Raw genomic sequence first — 23298 nt, forward strand, 5'->3', positions numbered from 1 at the left:
TTTTCCTGGGGTGTAATGGATCCAGTCTCCCTGTATCGTTTTATGATCGAATTAACAGTAGCCAAACCGATGTGACATTCTGCAGCAATTTGCCTCTGTGTCATAGAAGAATGCTCTGCTAATGTTATAATTTTAGACCGTTTTCGTGGAGTTGTATCCGTTTGTGAAGACGACAGAATGTACACAGGATTGCAGTATTAAGTCTTCAACACAACTGAAATGCTTATAAGTACAAAACGACAGGCAAAATGTCACATATTATAAAAAAATAATAACGACAGACCTTCAACAATGGAATTACACGTACTATAGATGTCAGTTAAAGCGGTATGAGCAGCTGTGAGGCCAACAATGACAGAAAATGTAAAAATATGTCTTGTTCGGATTAATTTGCACGCTACTGTAGTTTTTTATATCGTAAAAATATTTTTTTCATATATCAGAAGGACAGTGTTTTACACATACTAATTTTCATTATTGTACAAAATATAGTATTCGAGGAAAAAATTTTTTAATATTTTCAAACACGATTAAGAAAGATAAGAAATATGTATTTAGGGGAGAAGGACCAGTACTATATAAATTATTATAATTTTAATTTTAGAGGGGAGGAGGCATTGTTCATTGTCTGATTACTATACATAATTAGCACAATGATAGATAGTGTCAGGAATATTATTTTAATTGTAGTAGGCCTACATCAAAAGTGCTAAAAATGTAGAGTTACTCCGAAATGAAAAAATAGTTATTCAAAAGCATCACAATGTCTTTTTTATTTTTGTATGATATGACATTTTTGTTTCCCTATAATTGCTTGCAAGTAAGTTACTGCTTTGTGTCAGCTGTGCATTGCCCGATGATTCCCCCACGCCGTGGCCTCAATCTCAACACTCTCAACACCAAGATGAACACCAAGGTCCTCCTGTCTTGTGCCAACGGCAATTCTCTGATAGGAGCACCGGAAATAACGTGCTTGCCCTCCGGAAACTGGAGTGCACCAATTCCTATCTGTGAAAGTAAGTACTATTCATAATCATATTCATAATCATTTATTGCATCCACTGATCATATACATGATATGAGACAAGTTATATTTGCAAACTAATAATTAACTACGTAATACACATAATAGCAAATAATAACTACAGTTAAATATAACACATAACATACAAATTCACAAAACTTGAGACTTCATTGTAGAAAAAATACTGGTCAGGTCGATTTCCACTATAAAGCCCATGTGCAGTATGTCTTGAAGTTAGGACCTGAAACAGAGGAATTCCAAGAATTCATCAACGCAATAGAAGCAGTAGTGTAATAGCAAAGTGAATAAGACCTTTTAAATTTTTGGAGCACAGATATTTCTTTCAGAAATTAGGCAAGAAATTAGATAGACATTTTAAGACTAATATGAATAAAATTATTTTTATGCTCGACCATGCCGAAATGTAGTAATTATACACCTGGTAGCAGCCCTTTAATGGACCTCATTAAAGTACACCTATTCATTAAAGTTCAGGTGTTCCACCAATCAGAAAATACCATTGTAGCAATATGAAAGCGCAAGTATCGATTATTCTCGGATATGCAATCGAAAGACAACTGTTTTCGCAGGAGTTCTGCGACAATTTTAGTAGACGCTGGCGGCGAAATCACAACATTGAAACGTCATGGAGGCTGGAAATCCAATACTGTCGCAGAAGGTTATGTTGAAGAATCGATCCATAATAAAATTGAAATCTCAAATACAATATTAAACTCAGTCGAAAAAAACAACACACAAATTAATATCAATTCACCGTCATCTTCCAGCCTTTCACAAAGCACATTCCCGCAAATTCATTTCACCAATTGCACAATAAATCACCTATATTTTAAATAAAGTCAGTTCTGTTACTATAATAATTAGTGTTAATTGTAAATAATATTCAAATAAATTCAATTTGTCATCTCGTTTTTCAATGTCTAATTCAATTTCAAGGTTATATCAAGATTAATGTTTATTTTACTCTCTAGATTATATCAAGGTCAATGTCGACATTTGTTTCTCGGAAAAAATCAATACTTTCACATCTGCGCACATCTCACAATTTACGAGATATTGCACAAGGTCAGTTCTGCTTCTCAGTCAGATAAGAATAACATGAATACTTATGAATAATTTCAAGTTAGAAATATGGTCGAGCATAAAAAGTCGTATGAAACTTGACTATAATGGTAATTAAGACGCTCGTATGAAAATTATGAAACTCGCACTCATTTCATAAACATACTCGCGTCTTAATTACTACCATTATAGGCTCGTTGCATAATGCACTATTATATAATGTGGTATTAAAGGGAGTTTGATGAATATCATATTTTCTTCTTGTATGATAAGAATGGACATCTTCATTTTTTCGGAATCAGTCTAAATAAAATTAGCTTCTGGCTTAATTATGTAAAGATTAATGTTTGGTGCTACAGAATTATCTGTTATGATTACCATTGGTTATTAATGGAGAAAAATTCGCTCCGGCATTGGGGATCGAACCCGGTTCCCCAGGTCTACACAATGGGGTAGGATGACCAGATCAAAATGTTCAAAAGCAGGACATTTTGAAAAAAAGCCTGACAACACATTAAATTCCTTTTCATTCACTGAGAATAAAAACAATAGGAAAACACAGTACCAAAGCTATTCATTGTTATTAATCTTAGAATTTCATTGTTCATACTTCTGTGAAGAGGGAATGTCCTGCAGTTGGGAATTTCAATAAATAGGTGTGAAATTCTTTACATGTAAAATGCTTCAAATTATATTGTACTGTTACAATACTCTTTACTGCTTCTACTGATAGTCTGTTCCTTTCATCTGGCCATTGGGCATTGATTAGTGAAAATATCCTTTCAACATTGGCATTTTATGCAATTATTGAAAGAAAAAAAAAAGAATTGACATATATATATATATATATATATATATATATATATATATATAGCACAGTTTGGAAACATTTAACATTCACAACCTGCTCAAAAAGTGTACTCCACATCTATTATTTCTAAGAAAAAATACTTATCTTGTTTCAAAATAAATTCTCTTAGAGCACAGAATTCATACAATGCATATTTTTCATATAACGACAGAAAAACTTACTTTTGACCTCAGATTTTATCCTATATACGTGCTGTATTTCAATATTTGGTACATTATGTTGTTGAAAAACAGAAAGCCGGACATTTTGGCTTTATCGTAAAAAGCCGGCCGGATGTTCACAAAATACTAAAAAAGCAGGACATGTTCGGCGAAATCCAAATGTCTGGTCACCCTACACTGGGCGCTCTAATCACTGAGCTACTCTGAAGCTCAATCCATAGCACCAGAATGAACTGGATGCTCTAACCACTAAGCTGTGCCGAGGCTCAATCCATAGCGCAGGAGAAAAATTTGATCTGATGCTGTGGATTAAACCTCGGCATAGCTCAGTGGTTAGAGCACCCAGTGCATAGAACTGGCATTGGAACGAATTTTTATCCATTAATAAACAGTGTTAATTTAATTAGCTTAAAGTTTTTAAATTTGTTGTAGGCCTACATGGTAGAGGTAGTATGCCCAGAATTTTAAAGTACTGTCTACAGCTAGTTCTTTGATAGATTTGTACTATTGACCTCATAGCTCTTTTCTGTTGTTTGAATATAGTTTTTGCATTTGGTTTATTACCCCAAAACTTTACCTCATATGTTATAACTGAATGGAAGCACACATGAATATAATAGGGGTGGATTCTAATTATGTAACTTGTTTCAGCACTCATAAAGCAAAACATGTTTTGCTTAGTTTTTTTATATGTTACTTCTGTATGCTTATATCCGTTTAAATGTTGATACAACCATACCCCTAGGAATTTTGTATCGTCATTCTAACTAATGGTTTTGTCTTTAAATTCTATAACTGGACAGTCATGGTCTCTATTTTGTGCATCACGAAATATTAATGCCACTGTCTTTTCTTTGTTAACTATTAACTGATTTTGTTGAAACCAAAGAAGTACATATTTGATTTACTGTTTACTTTACATTATAATAAGGATGCAAGACAGCCAGTGGAAGAAATTAAAATGGGGAACATTAACGAATTGTAACAACATTAATTTGATTTGAATAATTTCAAGGGAAAAACTGTTCTGGAACCAGGTATCGATCCCAGGACACTTTGCTTAGCGCACGAATGCTCTACCGACTGAGCTACCCAGGAACTACACCCGACACTGTTCCAATTTCCTTGAAATTATCCAAGTCTGCTTCACAGGGAGCTTTACCTGAAAGCCACATTTGCAAAATATATATATCACTGTAGGTACATTAATAGAAAACCATAATTCAAGTCACACAGAGTTTGTGTGCACTCAAAGTTGGGTTTTTGGCGCCTTGTCAGACCTCTTGAGTTGTGCGGATATAAAGGGAAAAATTGGGACGTTGTCGGGTGTAGTTCCTGGGTAGCTCAGTCGGTAGAGCATTCGTCCACTAAGTGAAGTGTCCCAGGAACAATTTTTCCCTTGAAATTATTCAAGTCTGCTTCACAGGGAGCTTTACCTGAAAGCTAGATTTACAGTAATTTGATTATTTATTTATTTGTGTATTTATAATTTTATTCTTTCTGCCACAGGCATTGAATGTGCAGATCTGGTAAATCTAACAGATCCACACCTCCGAGTGTCCATCCTGAGCAGAGAAGTGGGTGGTCGAGCAGTATTCAGCTGTGCCCAGGGGTACGGACTGCGAGGACCCCATGAAGCTGTGTGCCAGCACACCGGAGACTGGGCCTCACCACTTCCCACTTGCCAAGGTAAAGCAGAAGCATACAGCTCATCCAAGGCAAGATAGGTGCCGTACTAAAGAAATATCTAAAATACTAATGGTAGCAGCGTTCTTGAATAATAAATACATGAGTGAGTGAGCAATCAAAAGAAGAACAAACACATTTCAATTGAAAAAGCTATTGTCACTCTGAGGAAAGGAAAGTAATAAAAAATAAACACAATAAATAAATAAATATATACCAAAATTAACAGAGGATCAGACACTCAAGGTATACACTGTCGTTGTCTGCTGAAGATACTAATTTTGAAATGTGCCTTCACTCCGACAATATTATAGCATGTTTAAGTGCATGTGTAATTTAGAGGAAAACTGATAAACATTTTTTCTAATACAAATTAAAGAATGTTTTGAGTTTGTGTTAGTTTTGTTTGTGTGCGTGTGTTGTGAGTACGCACAAGAATGAAGAACTACATACATTCAAGTTTAGAGAGAAATGGAAAATGAAAACCAAGACCCCTACAGACATTTTAAGACTTCAAAAATATAATACTAAATTACAAACTCAGAGGATACTGATGTTTAACGATCTCGGTATACAGTAGATTAGACTGACCAGACGCCCCGATTTCGGGACATTCCCCGGTTTTGAGTTGCTATCCCCGGGGAGCAAATGTCCCCCTTTTTGTCCCCGGAAATTAATTTTGTCCCCAGAAATTTTTATTTGTTTCAATGACATTTTACACATGAATATTTAAGTATCGTGATGAAACTGCTGCGATTCATGCACATTTCTGACGGTTCTCAGTATGAGACAGAAGAACCAGCCAGCACATATAAGATATTCTGCACTCTTTGAGAAGAACATACGATGTACCATCTTTGTCTTCATTCACGTTGCACGGAAACATTAGAACTGCTGCAGCGTACATTTTTAAGTAGTTCAAAAAATGAAAAGTTTTGTGACAAACCAACATCTGAAAATTGTTGTGATGTTTTTCAACATAAAAAAAAAATCTAGTCCATTTGAAAATCTTCTCAAAATAGTGTTATTAATCATGTGTCTTTCAGTCAGTAATTCGTCAGTTAAAAGACTTTTATTTTCTACACAATGATCTCAATCTGGACTGATGAAAAGTCAAGAATGGAAATTGAAACAGCTTTGTTACAAGTGAAAACAAACTTTCATTTCTCATGTGAAGAACTTAGTGTAAAGCTGTAAAGGAATGAACAGATCCTTAAAAAGATATATTCTTCAGACCAGTACTTGTAAAATGTGTGTGTTAGAGTTCAGTGTGTACAGTATCATGTGAAAGACTTCGATGCATGCATCAGTACTGAAATTGAATTCTTAGTGGCCATAATTATGTATAGGAGTTATGTGTGTTTATTCATTTAATTCAGAAAGTTAAGATACCGTACTCTACAAATTTAATGTGCAAAGTTCTATAATTGTATCTACTGTTACATATAATTTCTGCAACATTTCAGCTGATAGTGACTAGATAAATGTTTGTGGTTTTTCTTGAAATTGCCGATGTCCCTTCTTGGATCATAAAAAATCTGGTCAGCCAACAGTAGATGGAAGAATGGATTATTTTGAAGTTGAGAACAATCGACAAACCTAATTTCTTCGAACAGCAGTGATATAACCTATCATTATATCAGTTTCCAAGAGTTCATATTTGACCTCTATGTGCAGGTTCCACGTGAAAGTGTTACTTTCTAATTCTGTGTAACATTTCCAACAATACATATGCAGGCATCGATTTAACGTGGCAAAAAGAGCACTTTTTCTCTCATTTAGGGTAATCTATGTCTTCATTATCAATGGCTCGACAGCCCAGTGTGGGCTCTGGCCTCCCCAGAAGCTTCTTCCATTCCTCCCTGTTAAGAGTCTTGCCCTCCCAATTTCTTTCTCCAATTAGTTTAATGTCTTGCATCCTCCCATCTCAATTTAGGCCTTCCAACTCCTCTCTTGCTCTCTGGTTTTGTTTTAAAAATTCTTCTTGTAATTCTGTCATTATTCATTCGTATTATGTGCCCTGCCCATTTGAGTCTATGAAGTTTAATGAAGTTAACTATATTATCCAGTCCTTTGTACAACTGATATAATTCAAAATTGTACTGCCTTAATTCATGTCTTACAAGGTCATAACCAGTGGCGTAGCGTCAGTGTAAGCTAAAAAGCTCAACTTCCCCAGTTAATAACAACATAATAAACGTGCAGTTTATGGAAAAAATTATTTATTTATTTTAATAAAATTTATATTTACGCGTTAAATGTTGTGATGCGGCAGTTCAGGATGATTTGTGATGCAGCAGTAAACATGAAGCCTGCACACACCAGCTTCCACTCCTCTCCACTGCACCACAAGCAGACTTGTTTCTTTCACGCATTCTTCTGTGTAACCCAGCCCGCAGATTTTTCATCCCTTTCTAATTAAACTACCCTGGTCGCAAGGCTTGCAAGAAGCTAGCTTTGGCATTGAAAAGAATTTAGATTCCGAGTTGTCCCTTTCGTGAGTTGTGTTCAGTTGAAGTGTTAGTGTGCACTATAATGAGTGAAATAACAGTTCCTGACACTAATTTATGTAATCAAAAATAATCTTCTGATAAAGATTTTAACGTTGATTGACGTAATTTTACTAACACTGTATCTATTGACCGTTAATATTGTGATTTCTCTAAATATGACAGGGAGTGAGCTAAAGTTAAATTATATGTATGTGTTTATTTCTTAGAGATATGAGTAAACCATGAAATCATATTTTACTACCACTAAATCTACGTATTACTCTGTGAAAAGTTTTATTAAATCTACATACTTAGGCTTCAACAAACAAAATTTGATAACACAATCCCAAGGGAAAAAATGGAACTCTCTGCATCATAATCCACAGTTAATTCCCGATTTACCACGAAAATCGTCTGTAGCTGCATTGTAGATTGGCAACAGGCCATGATTGTTTGGCCAAACACCTGCATAGAATTGGAATATATCAGTCCCCTAACTGCCCATTGTGCAACTCAAACCAAGAAATGGATTCGGAACACCTCAAAATCTGTGCTTCAGTGGCTGACCATGATAATATCTTTGAAAAATATTGGAGTGCAAGAGATCAAATGACTTTATTGTCAAACGCTTCGCATTAGAAAACAACAACAACATATTTTACTACCATTTGAGGTGAAACCTTATTGGTGTTACTTGTGAGGTTCCAACCAATCTTCGGACTGCTGTCTTGACATCAACTACTACTCATTTTAAGACTATATTTTTGCATTACGTTACCTCATTCATGAAAGACAACTTGAGTTAGCTTCCCTTGCTCAAAATTTCATGCTGTGCCACTGGTCATAACTACTACCCTCGATAAGAAAAATATCTGTAACAACATCGCATGGAAAACATGGTATCACATCCACTAATCACTAGAGAATATACATTGAAACATCATTTTAGGTGTGATATAAGACTCGTCTTTTGAAAAGAAGTTAAATTTTTCTTCATTGATAGACTTTCAGTACACAAATAACTTATGTAAAAATAAATGACAATCTTAATTGGCTTTACTAATGAAAGATGAAACACAAGTTCTAAGACAGAAGTAATCTTAGAGCAAAAATTAAGCAATGGACAAGTATTCCTACATTAAAGAACTGTTAGTAAGTTCCCAACATTCTTTGTAACATAACAGTTAAATGTACTGCTCAATAAAATAAAGTTAAATTTAATTGCAGAAGTGCAGTGTGACACCCCAGGAACACCAGACAATGGCTATATCCAAGGCAATGGGCCATATAAGGCTGGGGATGTGATACAATTCAATTGCAACCCGGAATTCATGATGGAAGGACAGCCAATCATTGCATGCCAGGAGAATGGGAGGTGGTCAGGAACTGTACCAAAATGTCAGTACTGCATAATTATGCATGTCTTTCTATTTCAAGTACTCATTCCTTTGCTTTCTTGGAAGGAGAATGGTAATATGCAGGCATTAGGAGGTCAGATTACCTCAGCAGTGAAATGCATGGAATTGTTGCATTACATGCTGTTGCATTTACCTTAATTCAGCATTAGGAAACCTAGAATGTTTTGAGCTACTAAATTTGTATTTATTTATTTTTTAACTAATTACTTATTTACTTGTTTATACAGGGTGTAACTAAAATGTATGTCAAACTTTAGGGACATATCCCTATCATATAGACCAGGCATGTCAATTGATGCCCACAGGAGCAAGCGCACTCTTTAGAGCCCAGGAGAGCCTGAGCACTTTACAGCGGAAAAGAAAGAGACAGACGAAAGAGGTGGTATATGCTGCTTGGTCGAGCTATATTCAGGGATGGCCAGCACTGATTCAATAGATAAAGGGGAGAGAACTTATTAAAACTGTATCCATGTTAATTTTTAGATTTGCCTGAGAAGTATAAGTGCATTATAAGAATGTAAGTTTTAATTTTAATGCTCATTTTTCACAAGTTTGATTTTTTTATTCAGAAGAAATATTTTCTCAACTTTTCGTATAGGTATAGGCCTATTTATTTAGTAGCCTCACAGAATGTTTTCGTAAATCTAATATACCGTATATACATATTACTGGAAAATTTTGAAAATATTCGCATGGAAATTGTTTGTAAGGAAATGAATTAACAAAGCAACTACTGTTATATCATAAGCAAAAGATACGTGCCCATGTGTTGTAAAAATGTCAGCCCTATAGCTTCAGCAGATTTCGTGAAAATAATTTAATATTCTGATGATAGGAAGTTGCTCATAAATATCACCTTAAAAGCATAATGCGACAAGAGTTTTGTTATGTAATATTAGTTACACTTAAAACAGATACAGTACCTAGGTAACTTTGCTTTGTACTGTAATATTGTTTTGATTAGTTTATTGATTACTTTTGTAAGGCTAAAGATACCATCAATATAAATTCCAACTTATCATGTCATACTCAATCTCTTTCTTTGGAATATCATTTTCTTTATGAATGATGTGGTTCATCCACTTAATACAGTATAATATTATACTACTATGGAATTTAAGTGAATATTCCTTCTTAACTCTCTATTATGTTATTAAGACTTAAAACACAAGTGCAATATTAAGAAATCAGTGTTAGTACTTTTGTTTTACAGACAATATAGATAATATTAAACAGAAAGAAGTCATATAAAAATAACGACATAAAATTTTACGTTCCGTTTGAAGTTTGTGCACCACTGTTTTCTTAATCCAACAGGTTGCTTATTCATATACACAACCCTTCCTCTTTCCATACTTAGCACTTGATGCCCGTGCACGATGTCAAGGTCAGAAAAATGCCACCACATACTACATGGAAATCTGTCTTACAGGCAGTGCTCAAAAAGACACCTATTATTAGCACAGATACATGCATCAATCCGCCATCACATTGAATCCCGGGTACGCTAATTCATCCTTGCAGAATGTTGTATTGTCTCGTCTTCCAAAATACGGGCTTGAAGACTCTCTTTCTTGCACCGGGGTTCCATACATAAGCTCTTTTAAATAACCCCATGAATAAAAGTCTAGTGGGTTTAGGTCCGGAGAACGTAGAGGCCAAGGAATTGGTACATCTCTACCTATCCATGTCACAGAACCTTTGATTTAGAAATCGATGAACACTGACACTGAAATGAGCAGAAGCTCCATCATGCATGAAGTTCGTATTGCTAACGGCACATGGTGTAACAGGACAAGCAAGGTATACTGTAAGAACACTTTGTATTTTCTCTGTTGAGCCTGGGTGGAAGAACATGAGGTCCCACCAAAACATCACCAGCAATGCTCGGCACAAACATCGACATTTCCATGTGGTATGATATATATATATATATATATATATATATATATATATATATATATATATATATATATTTTTTTTTTTTTTTTTTCATATTGTACCACATCATAGAATGTAAACAGAATTGTAGAAAAATGGCTGTAAAAGGATATAATTAATGTTCTTGTAACATTTTTTCATCTTCTATATGAGAGGAATATGCCCCTAAAATTTTGACATACATTTTAGTTACATCCTGTATATTCACTCAGTCTCTAAAACAGAAACGTATTAGTATGACATTATAAGGAAAACAAATTATGTTTGTGAGTTTATTTTTTATTTATTTATTAGTAATAAATCTTGTAGCTGAAGCAGAATACTAACATGTATCGGTATGTACGTAATAAATCTTGTAACTTAACCTAGATGGTATTGTTTGTGTTAGCTGTTTCATAATTACAAAACTGTATGAAATTATTGATTTTAATTTTACTTAAAAAATTGGCATGCATTTAAAATTGGTTCACTTTTAGTAAAGATTGGTGTTATTATTGTGTCAGTACTACAAAAACGTGGTAGATTTGTTTTGTCTTTTTAAAAGGAACGTGATTTGTAATAGTCGAAATTTAGTTACTCGTAACCTATTTGTGTTCAATTACGGAAGACTGCTGACATTTCGTATAATTTCATATGGGTAATCCAAACTTCCGACAAATGGTGGACAATAATTAAATGTATAGGTTTGACATTTTCTACGTCAGATGAACCACAGAATAAGATCTAAGCATTAATGATGTAGAATTCTGAAATATAATTTAATATAATTTGCCTCAGGATTAAACCATATTTGGATGGTGTTCGTGTAAAGGGGGTTACTGGTAAGTAATTTTTTGTGCAAATGGAGCTTTGTTCCCCAGGAGAATACACAAGATAAGTTCTATAAAAAGAGTGAAGTTGTAATCGTTTCAGTATGGTTACTATGTAAAAGTGTAAAAGGATTGAAACCGAAAATTGCAATACTGGTTTGGGTAAAGGGATCTCATTTATCTCTTTTTATACATTATACTTTCACTGAGTAAAGGGAAGTAATTAAAGTTATCTCCTTTTATACATTCCATTTAAACAGATTTCAATCCTATTACACATCCGATATAGTAACATCCTAACCAAATAAGTTTTTTTTTTAAAATTATATTTCTTTTAAAAGAGTATCAAATATAATGGAAATTTGTTCTGAGGGTGTCGGGATTGGACTCTCACTTTGAGAGAGGAACAGAGGTCAAGGGTGTTTGAGAATAAGATGCTTAGGAAAATATTTGGGACTAAGAGGGATGAAGTTACAGAAGAATGAAAAAAGTTACACAATGCAGAACTGCACGCATTATATTCTTCATCTAACATAATTAGGAACATTAAATCCAGACATTTGAGATGGGCAGGGCATGTAGCACTTATAGACGAATCCAGAAATGCATATAGAGTGTTAGTTGGGAGGTCGGAGAGAAAAAGACTTTTGACGAGGCCGAGATGTAGATGGGAGGATAATATTAAAATGGATTTGAGGGAGGTGGGATATGATGATAGAGACTGGATTAATCTTTCTCAGGATAGGGACCGATGGCGGGCTTAAATGAATCTCCAGGTTCTCTAAAAGTTACATGTAAGGTGTCGGGATTTCAATTGAAAAACAAGAAATTTCAATACAAATCAATCTTTCAGGTATAACCCCCTGTAAAGTTGATTTTATTTTGGGGGAAAAATTGTTCCAGGGCCGGGCATCTAACCTGGGACCTTTGGTTCAAATCAACTTTACAGGGAGTTATACCTGAAAGCTTGATTTGCATAATACACATCACTGTGCACACCACAATTTAAGTCACACAGAGTTAGTGTGCACTCAATGTTGGTTGCTTGACGGTTGTCAGTCCGCTTTGAGGTCTGTGGATATAGAGGGAAAAATTGGATTTGTGTCTGGTAGAGTTCCCGAGTAGCTCAGTTGGTAGAGCCTTGGTACGTTTAACCAAAGGTCTCGGGTTCGATGCCCGGCCCCAGAACAATTTTTCCCCCAAAATTATTCAAGAAATTTCAATGTTTGTCTCTGGAATGATCACAATACCCAGTTAATACACACAGATACATTCGAATGGGGGAGGGGGAAATACTAAAAACATGATGGCAATGTGGATGTCTGCATTATGAAATGATTCCACTATTGACATTATAGACCATAAGTTCTTGATTCCAGGTCAAACACACCTAGAATGTGATAATGACTATGCTTTAATTGAGAGCAAAAAAGAAATTGCATTCAATTTTACCATCTATACCATTCGATGCATCTTTTTTTGCTCTTGTGGAAAAACCCATCCTTTCAAAGTTTATCTGATGACTCAGAGATACTTCTTGGAGTACATACGCATTGCGAGTGGAGGAAATATGATGATATTAAATGGCTTACATAATATGTGAAGGAGTCAACTGAACTACTCTACAAAAACACCTAGGATGAGTCTGCAGACTTAGGAAAATTTTCATTATCTAGGCAAAGCCAAGGTTATAACCGATGATTCTCTCATTGGTCTTGCAATTGACCAGTTTTAATCAGTGCAGAAAAAAGATTTTCTTGCCCTGCTTTGCCTCAAGCTGACAATAATATATTACCATATATGTAGGCCTATACATTTCTTTTGTTTTCTATATATAATAATATAAATTTAGCTTCCCTTATGAAAAGGTTGCCAGACCTGACAAAGCGTATTACATATAATTTGGAAACACACCTAAAAGGTAAAATGATATACATTTGAAACGGTTAGGGAATCGAATATACAAAATGTCAGAAAAATTTACACCTAAGTAGCGTTTGTGCTCATTTACAGTTAAGAAAGGGATAGTAGTACCATCAGATATATGTTAGAATGATTTGAATGCTACATACCGCGAGAAAAATAATAGTACCTTTATTTATGTGCTTTGAATTAATATTAATTTAATGCCGGTAAACATTAGTGCCTCTTCAGTCAGAAAACTTATTCTAATCTTTCGGTAAAACTAGTTACTAACTAGTGTAGATAGAGGAAATGAGGTAGCCTATATTTAATTTTATGCAGTCGTCATATTTTCTTTTCAAGCAATAAACAGTAGTTTTTTTATGTACGGTAACTCAAAGAGTTAATAATATGAAATACACAAACTTTTCTAAGTACCGGTATGTTATAAAAGATATAACTACGAAGAAATTTTGAAATATTCCTAAATACATGACAGTATCTCGTGAGCTCATTTCTTCTTTTCTCCCAATCAATCAATCAATCAATCAATCTTCGTAATGTATCCAGCTGTTTGCTGACAACATAAAGCCGACTACAGTCCACTGTAGTCTATTTAATTTTTGTTTTTTTTTTTTTATGCGAAATGAGGGGTATTTTGATCGGTGTTCATAATAGATGCCTGGTGCTAGTAGCCAGAGTTGGGGTGTAGTCAATATATACTGCAGGGCTGTGTCTTCTGCAACTGGTACTGATGATTTTAATTTACTTCTTTTGTGGTTTATGGATGGACAGTATAGAAGAATGCGGTCCAGATCTTCATCATGATTATTACACCACAGACAAGTAGGATTATCAGAAAGATGAAATTGGTCTAGGTACAATTGTGTGACATTGTGACCTGTTCTGGATCTTGTTAAAAATGTTTGAACATGTCTGGGCAAGTTGTTTTCTCTTTTCTTCCAACTATTACTGGCACTCGAAATTTGCGTTAGAGACTGCAACAGTCATTAGGGAAATACTTTTAAACGCTTAAATTAGACAAATGTGATTGAGGGAAATGTTGAATTTTGTATGGAAGTAAGAACTGTAGGCCTGCATATGTTTTGTATTTTCTAAAAAAAAACATCATGCATAATGCAAGATGCAACATAAGATGGACGATAATGATCGTAAGATGGATTAAAACAAAAATAAACAGATAACTTTATGCCCTCCCATCCTTCAACATTCATGAAAAGGTATGGCTCTCCTATCCTCACATGAACTCATAAAACAGACATTTTCAGTAAGAAACAGAAGATTGCCTTTTAGTGATTTAAGAATTATTGTGGACCTTCTTGAGGATGAACTTGCTAATAACATGAAAACACAGGGTTACTTAGAACTCAGGACACTTAAAATTGCGGGAGGTTTATTTAAAATAACATTAATATAAAAATGATATATCTTTTCATTATTCATAAAAAATTAGTTTTAGTAAATCTAACTTACATGGTTTCTCAATTGTGGATATCGACTCTTCCGAAAATCGTCAGCCTTCATTTTGCATATACTATTTTCCAAGGAAGAAGGCGTATTCACGTGTGCTGTTTTGCGAAGTTTCCAATTTAATTTCTTGTCCAATACTGATCCCATAATTTTGAATTTGTTCACTATTTTATGAACTGTTCTTCTGTTAGGTGGATGAAATCGTTTCTGAAATTTATTCTCTATGACACTGGGTAGGTGATTAGATTTTTTAATGTTACAACAAATGAAAATTCTTTGTTCAGTCTTAAAACCATGTCACAAACAGAAGACACAAAGAACGTAAACTGTACTGCACACATCTCTCAAAACAACTGACTCATGCATCATACTGTCTTATTGCTGCTACCTACTTGATTTTTGCGTATGTAGACCTTACTGCCACCTCAGTATTGTATAAGTATATTAACGAAGCCAAGCAAAATAAATAAAGTTTTCTGCTTGATTTTCGATTCTTCACTGAACCTGTTTCTTTAAATCTTTTAGCGAGTCTAATTGTTTTGGCAGAAGGCACAGGTCTGTTTGGAAACTTTATTAGAAATTTTCGTCTTGTTTTCACACACGACCTTCTGCCTTTTATGTACGTATTGTACATATACACACATTCACACAGTGAGAATTTGTTGCTAGGCATTATCTAAATACACAATAATCACTAAACTTTATACACTAATGTTGTGCGCTTGAAGAATCGAGTTTCATTACACGACTTCTAAGCACACTGAATGCCATATGGCTACTGGAGCTCGATTGCGCGGGAGAAAAGGTTAGCGCGCGCGACAGAAACCATGCAGGGTGTGGCTGGCCGGCAGGCCGCTCTTTTCTGGAACATATGATAATAATAGCTCTGTACAACACATATCCATTTGGTACACATTTCTGTCAGACATCCTGCTTTCATTTAGTTGGAGGATTGACTAAATGCAATCCTTCCACCGTGACTGTTGTAGGTGTGCAGGCCTGCTCGTACCCCGGGACAACTATCAGTGGGAGGATGTCAGCTGTCAAGTTCTACTACAAGATCGGGGAGACAATCACCTTCACTTGCGACGAGGGACTGGAGCTGCGGGGGGCGCCTATGTTGCGTTGTCTGCGCAACGGGAAGTGGTCCAACGCCATCCCCACCTGCATCGCCACCAACACATCGTCGACTGCGAGATAATGCCTTTACAGCAGCAGCGTGTTCCGAGGTGCTCAGTTGATTTGGATCAGTCCAAAATAATGTCAGTAGTGAGTGCAATAGAATGGTGTATGTAAAGCATAAAACTGTGCATTATATAAACTTTTTTATCATAATATACAGAGTGGAAGGGAGACTGACATGAAAGGGAAAGATTATAGAGGAGACAAGGGGTTTTGTTTGGACTTTTTCCATTACTGCTGGGTTATAAAACCACAAAGATTTCGACCTTATCATAAGAGGAAAAGAGGAGGAGGAGATGGTAAAGAAATCACACTCTTTGAGGGTGTTAAGGGGACTGGGTATTCTGAGCATATGGCTGTTGTGTACGAGTGAAGAGATTTTGCTATTAGTCTTCAAGTTTTTAATCTATCAATTTACAATTTTTACAACATACACATATTATTTGTAGGTATATTTTGATTTTTAGATTATCTTTCAATGTCTTTTACTTGATTTTATAAAAAAATTTTAAACCTGAAAAATATGAATTAAATTTAAGTTAAAAACATAGATATTTCAGGAACATTTTTTCCCAGAAAATATTTGCATTACAGGTTCCTAAAAATTCAAGCATATTTCCAATGTAGTTGACTATATTTTCAGCCATTTTAATCACATTAGATATATATTCGTTCAATTAAAAAAAAAATATTTTCTATACTGAAAAAAAAAAATTATTTAAAAATTTTCATATTCTTTAATACTTTTCTGGCTGTGAAATTCATAATAATTTTGATAACCATATGAATGTGGCCATGAATCTTCACTACCATATGAATTAAGACTATACCAAATTTCGGCCTGCTAGACCCAGTAGTTTTTGAGAAAAATGTTCCTAAATTATCTATGTTTTTAACTTAAATTTAATTAATAGTTTTGGGATTTAAAATTGTTCATAAAATCAAGTATACGAGATAGAAAGATAATATAAAAACTGAAGTATACCTGTAATTATTGTGTGTATACTGTGAAAATTGTAAATTGATAGATTCAAAAGTTAAAGAATAACAGCAAAATTTCTTCACTTATTTCACTTACACACAAGAGTCATATGCTCAGACTGCCTCGTTCCCTTAAAAGTGGCTAAATTCACTTAACAAACCAAAGAGCAAGAATATTATCATCGTCATCATTATCAACATCGTTATCATTATCACCACCATCATCATCCACAAACATTATGTGTCTAGCCTGTTTCGGTTTCATGAAGTTTTGACAGTTAGTCATATTTTAATTTATTTTTAAATATAGGTTGTTTCAAAAGTGATAGTCAAAAATTTAGGGATGAAAAGTAAAAACGAAAAGAAGCAAAAAAGTTCCAGTAAACATGAGTCCTCAAATCAACCCTTCACGAGATAATGTCATTTTGTGTTGATTTAGGCAAGCTGAATACTAAGTACTAATTCCAACAAAAGCAGTGACAATTTTGTATGACTTTAGGCTTTCCCGGCATTTGATGTAGAATAACTCTTCTCGGGTTCTCAGCCAGGTGAGTTGGAGATTTGCTTCCAAGCTTTCGACGGCTAGCTCTGCCATCTTCTTCAGGGAATGAAGTGATGTGGGACCATGTCTAGCCGGTATATATGCAATACTAGGACTTCTCGCAGCGGGGCAATCAGGAGCTAGTTCCTAGTCCCAACTGCCAGGTGCATTCTGGTTGGTGGAAGCGGTAGCCAATCAGGAGGTAGCTGCTGGTCCCGACTAGTGGTCTAAGCGTATTGATGGCAGGTTTCCATGCTGTACTCAGCTGTAGACCCCCGCAATAATTTCAACAGAGATGGGGTCAACAGCTGAGTACAGCATGAAAACCTGCCATCAATACGCTTAGACCACCAGCACATTGCAGACAGTCGGGACCAGCAAGTAGCTCCTGATTGGCTACCACTTCCACCAACCAGAATGCGCCTAGCGGTCGGGACTAGGAACTAGCTCCTGATTGACCCACAGCAGGAAGCCCTACTTTTGCATATATACTGGCTAGACATGGTCCCACATCACTTCATTCCCTGAAGAAGATGGCAGAGCTAGCCGTCGAAAGCTTTGAAGCAAATCTCCAACTCACCTGGCTGAGAACCCGAGAAGAGTTATTCTAGTGACAGTTTTATTTAACTTATGAATCACGAGACAGTAAAATTCATAATTTTGGCTTTAACATCACAGAAATGTGATCAAACATACACAAAAGAAACTTTTTGTTTGAACAACAGTAAAGTTTGTGGATAAGCAAGTTACAGTGCAGTATGAACATGTTAACTGAAGAATTTTACAGCAGGTGTTCAAAATACTGACCATGCACTTGAATGCAACTATCTAGTCTTCTCCGCAAAGACCCAAGAATTCTCTTGTGCCACCCTGGATCATTCTTCATTTGTTTGAAGGCATCTACAATCCGTTGCTGCAATTTCAGGTTTGGTGATGTCTGTTGTGTAAACTAGGCTTTTTGCATAACCCCATACAGAAAAATCCAAAAGATTTAAATCCGGTGATCTAGGTACAGGTCCTCCTCTACCTATCCACTGTTTAGGTATCATCTCACATTTAGAAGGAAATGGGATGGAAAAGAGTGCTGCATGCATTCGAAACATGAATGTTACCACTTTACCGTATCCAGGCGCTCATTTCACTGGAAGTTCCAACCAGTAAAAAATTGGAATTATCTCGTAAACGCTTAATTTACGGTACCGATGTTTACTGGAACTTTTTTTACTTCTTTTCATTTTTACTTATCATCTCTAAATTTTTTACTGTCACTTTTGAAACACCCTGTATTTATCATACTGTTGGATTTGTAATTGTTTGTTTCGGATTGCAGTCGTCATTCATTCTTTCAGCTTGTTCTTTCCATTTGCTTCTGTGTTCTGCTTTTCTGTCTATTAATTTAAAATGTTGTGCAATCCTTTAAGACTAACTTCATTTCTTTTCTGTTTGCTATAGCAACGAGGGGCTGGCGTTTTGGGCGCCCACCACAGGCACAAGATTTAAAGGCATGCAAAACTAACATGAAACTCTATCATCCTGTCATCTCCCGCAATAGGTCTGCCACTTGTCCATCGAAGTAGCACGTGTTGTACGACGGTGAACCACTGTACTACATTTCATTATATGAAACGAAAATACATTAATTATATCCATCTTACAGGCAACTAAAACTTCGAAAGGCTAACGAAGTAACAACAATGTACCAGTGTTTGTTTGGAATCTGACTTCAGTTTCTCCATTCAATATTGTTCAGATATTCTTATTCATTGTAGGGATATCATGGTATGATTGATTACAGTATCTATTTATATTTCAAAATTTCAAATAAAACTTTGTTATATTTCAAGAGTTAAATATTTGTTTTACTTTTATCATATTTCTTGTATCTCGATGAGGAAAGAAGGAAAGAAATAGTCATGGACGAAAATTCTAAAAGTAATAAGTAGATAGTAGGATTCAGGGGCGCTATTTTTCCACGCTATGGCTCTATATATATTTTACATTGCTTTGCAGTTATACCACAGAATTTCAGGAGGCAGTTTATGATCCATGTTATAAGACAACTGCACAAAGTATTACCAACACCTACAAATTTCCAGCTCATTGATTCTTAGTCTGAACAGATTCTAAGGTAAAGATTTCTTTGAAATAAGTAAACAAACAACAAAACCATGCTGAAATAATATAGTCTCCTATCTTGACAATTAATGAAGATGATATCGTCACTGCGTCTCCAAAATCTATGCGTTTTTAAAAAGATTTTGCAGGAGAAAGAAAAAGGCATTGTCACTTTTAATGTCCTTAATATTCAAATACTTTCGGTATAATTTCAATCATTACAAGAAAAATGATGAAATTATACTGAAAGTAGCTTTGAAAATCAAAAGAATTAGAAGTGACAGTATATTCTCTTTCTAAAGCAAAATCTTTTTAAAAACACATAGCATATTTTGGAAATGTAGCGACAATATGTAATATGATATCATCCATCCTCTGGCAGACTAGCAAAATTGGCAAATTAGCGATCCTTAACCTTAAGACCTATAGACCTTAAGTGCAGGTTCGCTAATTTGCCACTTTCGCTAGTCTGCCAGAGGATGATATGATATGATATGATATGATATGATATGATATGATATGATATGATATAATAAGATATGATATGATATATGATATGATATGATATATGATATGATGTATGATATGATATATAATATGATATGATATATGATAAGATATGATATACGATATGATATGATATGATATGATATGATATGATATGATATGATATATGATATGATATGATGTGATATGATATGATATGATAAGATATGATATATTTTATGATATGATATGACATGATGTATGATATGATATGATATATATGATATGATATGATATGACATGATGTATGATATGAAATGACATGACGTCCACATCTGTTGAGTAACGGTCAGCGCGTCTGGCCGCAAAAGTAGGTGGCCCGGGTTCGATTCCTGGCTGGGGCAAGTTACCTGGTTGAGGTTTTTTCCGGGGTTTTCCCTCAACCCAATATGAGCAAATGCTGGGTAACTTTCGGTGCTGGACCCCGGACTTATTTCACCGGCATTATCACCTTCATCTCATTCAGGCGCTAAATAACCTAAGATGTTGATAAAGTGTCGTCAAATAACCTACTAAAAAAGTGACATGACATGACATGACATATAATATGATATGATATGATATGATATGATATGATATGATATGATATATGATATGGTATGATATATATGATACGATATGATGTGATATGATATGACATGATGTATGATATGATATGACATGATATATATGACATGACATGATGTATGTTATGATATGATATATGATATATCTACAGGAAGCGTGAAAAACCGGGTAAGTCTCCAAAAGTAAATTTTAAAGGAGGAAGAAAACAAAGTTCACAAGACTCTCCTAAATCGTGTAATTAATTTGGGGAATTGAAATCCTGCATAAATATGTATTCACATACGGGCTCTCAAAAGGAAATGTTTACAGTTATCTATCACTAAAGATTCTTGGCTTAAAGTGACTTACCCGGTTTTTCTCGTCTATTGTTAAATTCTTACAGGGACTTACATATTTATGTACAAATTAAAAAAAAAACATTATTTACATATATACATAAACATCCATTTTAATTATTATTTCACTACTTTTCAAAATATTGAATAATACAGTATAAGAACTTTGGCATAATACAATAATGTCTCATAAGACATTTACAAAACCTTTTGTTATTACACATGTTATTACAGATGTTACGCATCTGCATCCAGTTCCTCCAAATCCGGGTCAATATTGGATATGTTGTTAACTTTCAAGTTCTTGTAGAAGTCATGGAAGACATTGTCGATTAGTGGTAAAAGTTCCAAGATGTCCTTCTTCTTTTCAGCACTGACAGAAACAGGACCCTCATGAATCATAGGCAGTGATGTGGGTAATGTACTTTTGCCACGTCTACGGATAGATAGTTCTCGGAAAGATTCTTCCACGGAGAGAGAACTCTTGAAAAATATTTTCGCTGTCTCGAGTGTATTTCAGCCAGTGAGTGCTGGTCCACAGAAATTTATTACCTTCTGTATCAACTTTCTTCATTAGGTAGGGCCCACTTGTTTTCGTCAAGGAATTGAAGTCTAGAAAATGTTGTCCCTCCATCACAAATACTTTGAATGGCTTCTTACGTTTGCAAGACCTCACGAGCTGATACCAATCATTTGGATGGTTTATTTTCATCCCTGTCCTCTTCTTTTCTCTCTCAATAGCTGCATGGTCTGCATCGCACTCCATATGAGTATGCCCACTCACCAAAATCTTGTGGTGAATTTCACGATTGTTAGGCCTCTTGTCAATAACAAAAGAAAACATAGCTGCTGTTTTTGTTCTGTCCCCCGCAAGAGTCAGAATAAAATGTGATCTCTTCTACATGATCTGGCAACTGCAAATAAACTGATAGAGACAGGAACCTATTTGATTAGCCCCTCTTCCAGACGTGGTTTCATTCCACATAAAACATGTAGCTTCGTTGGTGACTAGATTATGGACTGTCAGATTGAATGTCCATAATTGCCTTTTATAAAAGGAAACTGATGTTATAAGGTAAGGTGTCGGTAGGCACTGCTGCAAATCAAAGGGTAACACAGCTTTTCTGTCATCTTTCTGAGCCACTTCCTTATCATGTCTCTTGGCTTCATATGACTCCTCCGCAGCCTTGTGGTGGGTATCTCGTTCTTGTGTTGCAGAGTCCCTAGTTTCTCCTGCAAAGTGTTGATCTTCATTTTCAGTACATCACATTTGTGACAAGTGTCTTGTTTAGGTTTTTTGAATTCTTGATCAAGTTCATGGAATCATCTAGAATAAATTTTCAGTGAAACAGGATTTTTAGTACAGTCTTTGTACAAATCATACATTTTTTATATATTAAGATCAGAGGGACAAAAACCGCTTAGAATTTCTATTTCGGCAATAATGACTCTCATAGCTAGGGAAGGAGAGAATATGACTTTCTGCAGACTGTAAATCTTCCATTTTTGTTTTGTTTGCAGGAGCAAACTTTCCTCTGCCATCAGGCGCAATAATTCCAGAAAACGATTCCTTCTTCTTACTAGTTACCCGTTCAGTGAAACCGGTTGTTTCCCCAAATGTTCTGCGAAAGCATTCCCTGCAGATGGCCTGATTATTGCCTTGAATTATAATTTCATATTTACAAACTATTTCCCTTAACTTGGCATTGTCTTCAACCACACGATGAGTCTTTGGTTTACTAATTGTTATCGATGAGGAAATATATCTCACCCTGTTATCATGATTACCAATAGCCCAATATTCCTCAAAACACTTTTGGCGATCTTCTTCCATAAACTTTTCCAGACACTTCATTCGGCATGGTTTAAGGGGAAGCATTTCCCTTGCTTTCACTTCCTTCCCTTTTTCTGAAACATAGGATTTTCCTTTATTCCTCAATTCCTTGTTAATTTGTCTGTCCTTCATAGTCCTTTTCTTCTGAACAGCAGCTTCTGGCTCAGAATTTTCGGACTGCTGGTCCTGATCGTTGTTGAATACATTCGTGTCTTCAGAATTTTCTTCCTCCTCACTCTCAGCCATTGCGGTGTAAAATTGATTGTTTGCTATGTCTTCATCAGGGTGGTAGTCTGGATCTTTTACACTATCATCGGAA

General features: G+C 35.2%; 1 protein-coding gene across 13 annotated transcripts in view; it reads left to right on the top strand.

The window, feature by feature from the left end:
- The window catches only part of Hasp (Hig-anchoring scaffold protein), a 797842-nt gene that overhangs the window by 762870 nt on the left and 11674 nt on the right, over positions 1-23298 (top strand). For 4 of the 13 annotated variants that reach the window (XM_069820303.1, XM_069820305.1, XM_069820308.1 and 1 more), the window contains 5 exons: positions 843-1016; positions 4649-4828; positions 8545-8715; positions 15868-16359; positions 19035-20166. In XM_069820303.1, coding sequence (XP_069676404.1) covers positions 843-1016; positions 4649-4828; positions 8545-8715; positions 15868-16079 — 737 coding nt within the window. In that variant the 3' untranslated portion in view covers positions 16080-16359; positions 19035-20166. Of the gene's footprint in view, positions 1-842; positions 1017-4648; positions 4829-8544; positions 8716-15867; positions 16360-19034; positions 20169-23298 lie in introns of those variants that run through there. The other 9 variants (XM_069820296.1, XM_069820306.1, XM_069820302.1 and 6 more) reach the window with 7 other exon arrangements.

The sequence above is a fragment of the Periplaneta americana genome, chromosome 3, assembly GCF_040183065.1.
Source record: "Periplaneta americana isolate PAMFEO1 chromosome 3, P.americana_PAMFEO1_priV1, whole genome shotgun sequence".
Taxonomy (NCBI): Eukaryota; Metazoa; Arthropoda; class Insecta; order Blattodea; family Blattidae; genus Periplaneta; species Periplaneta americana.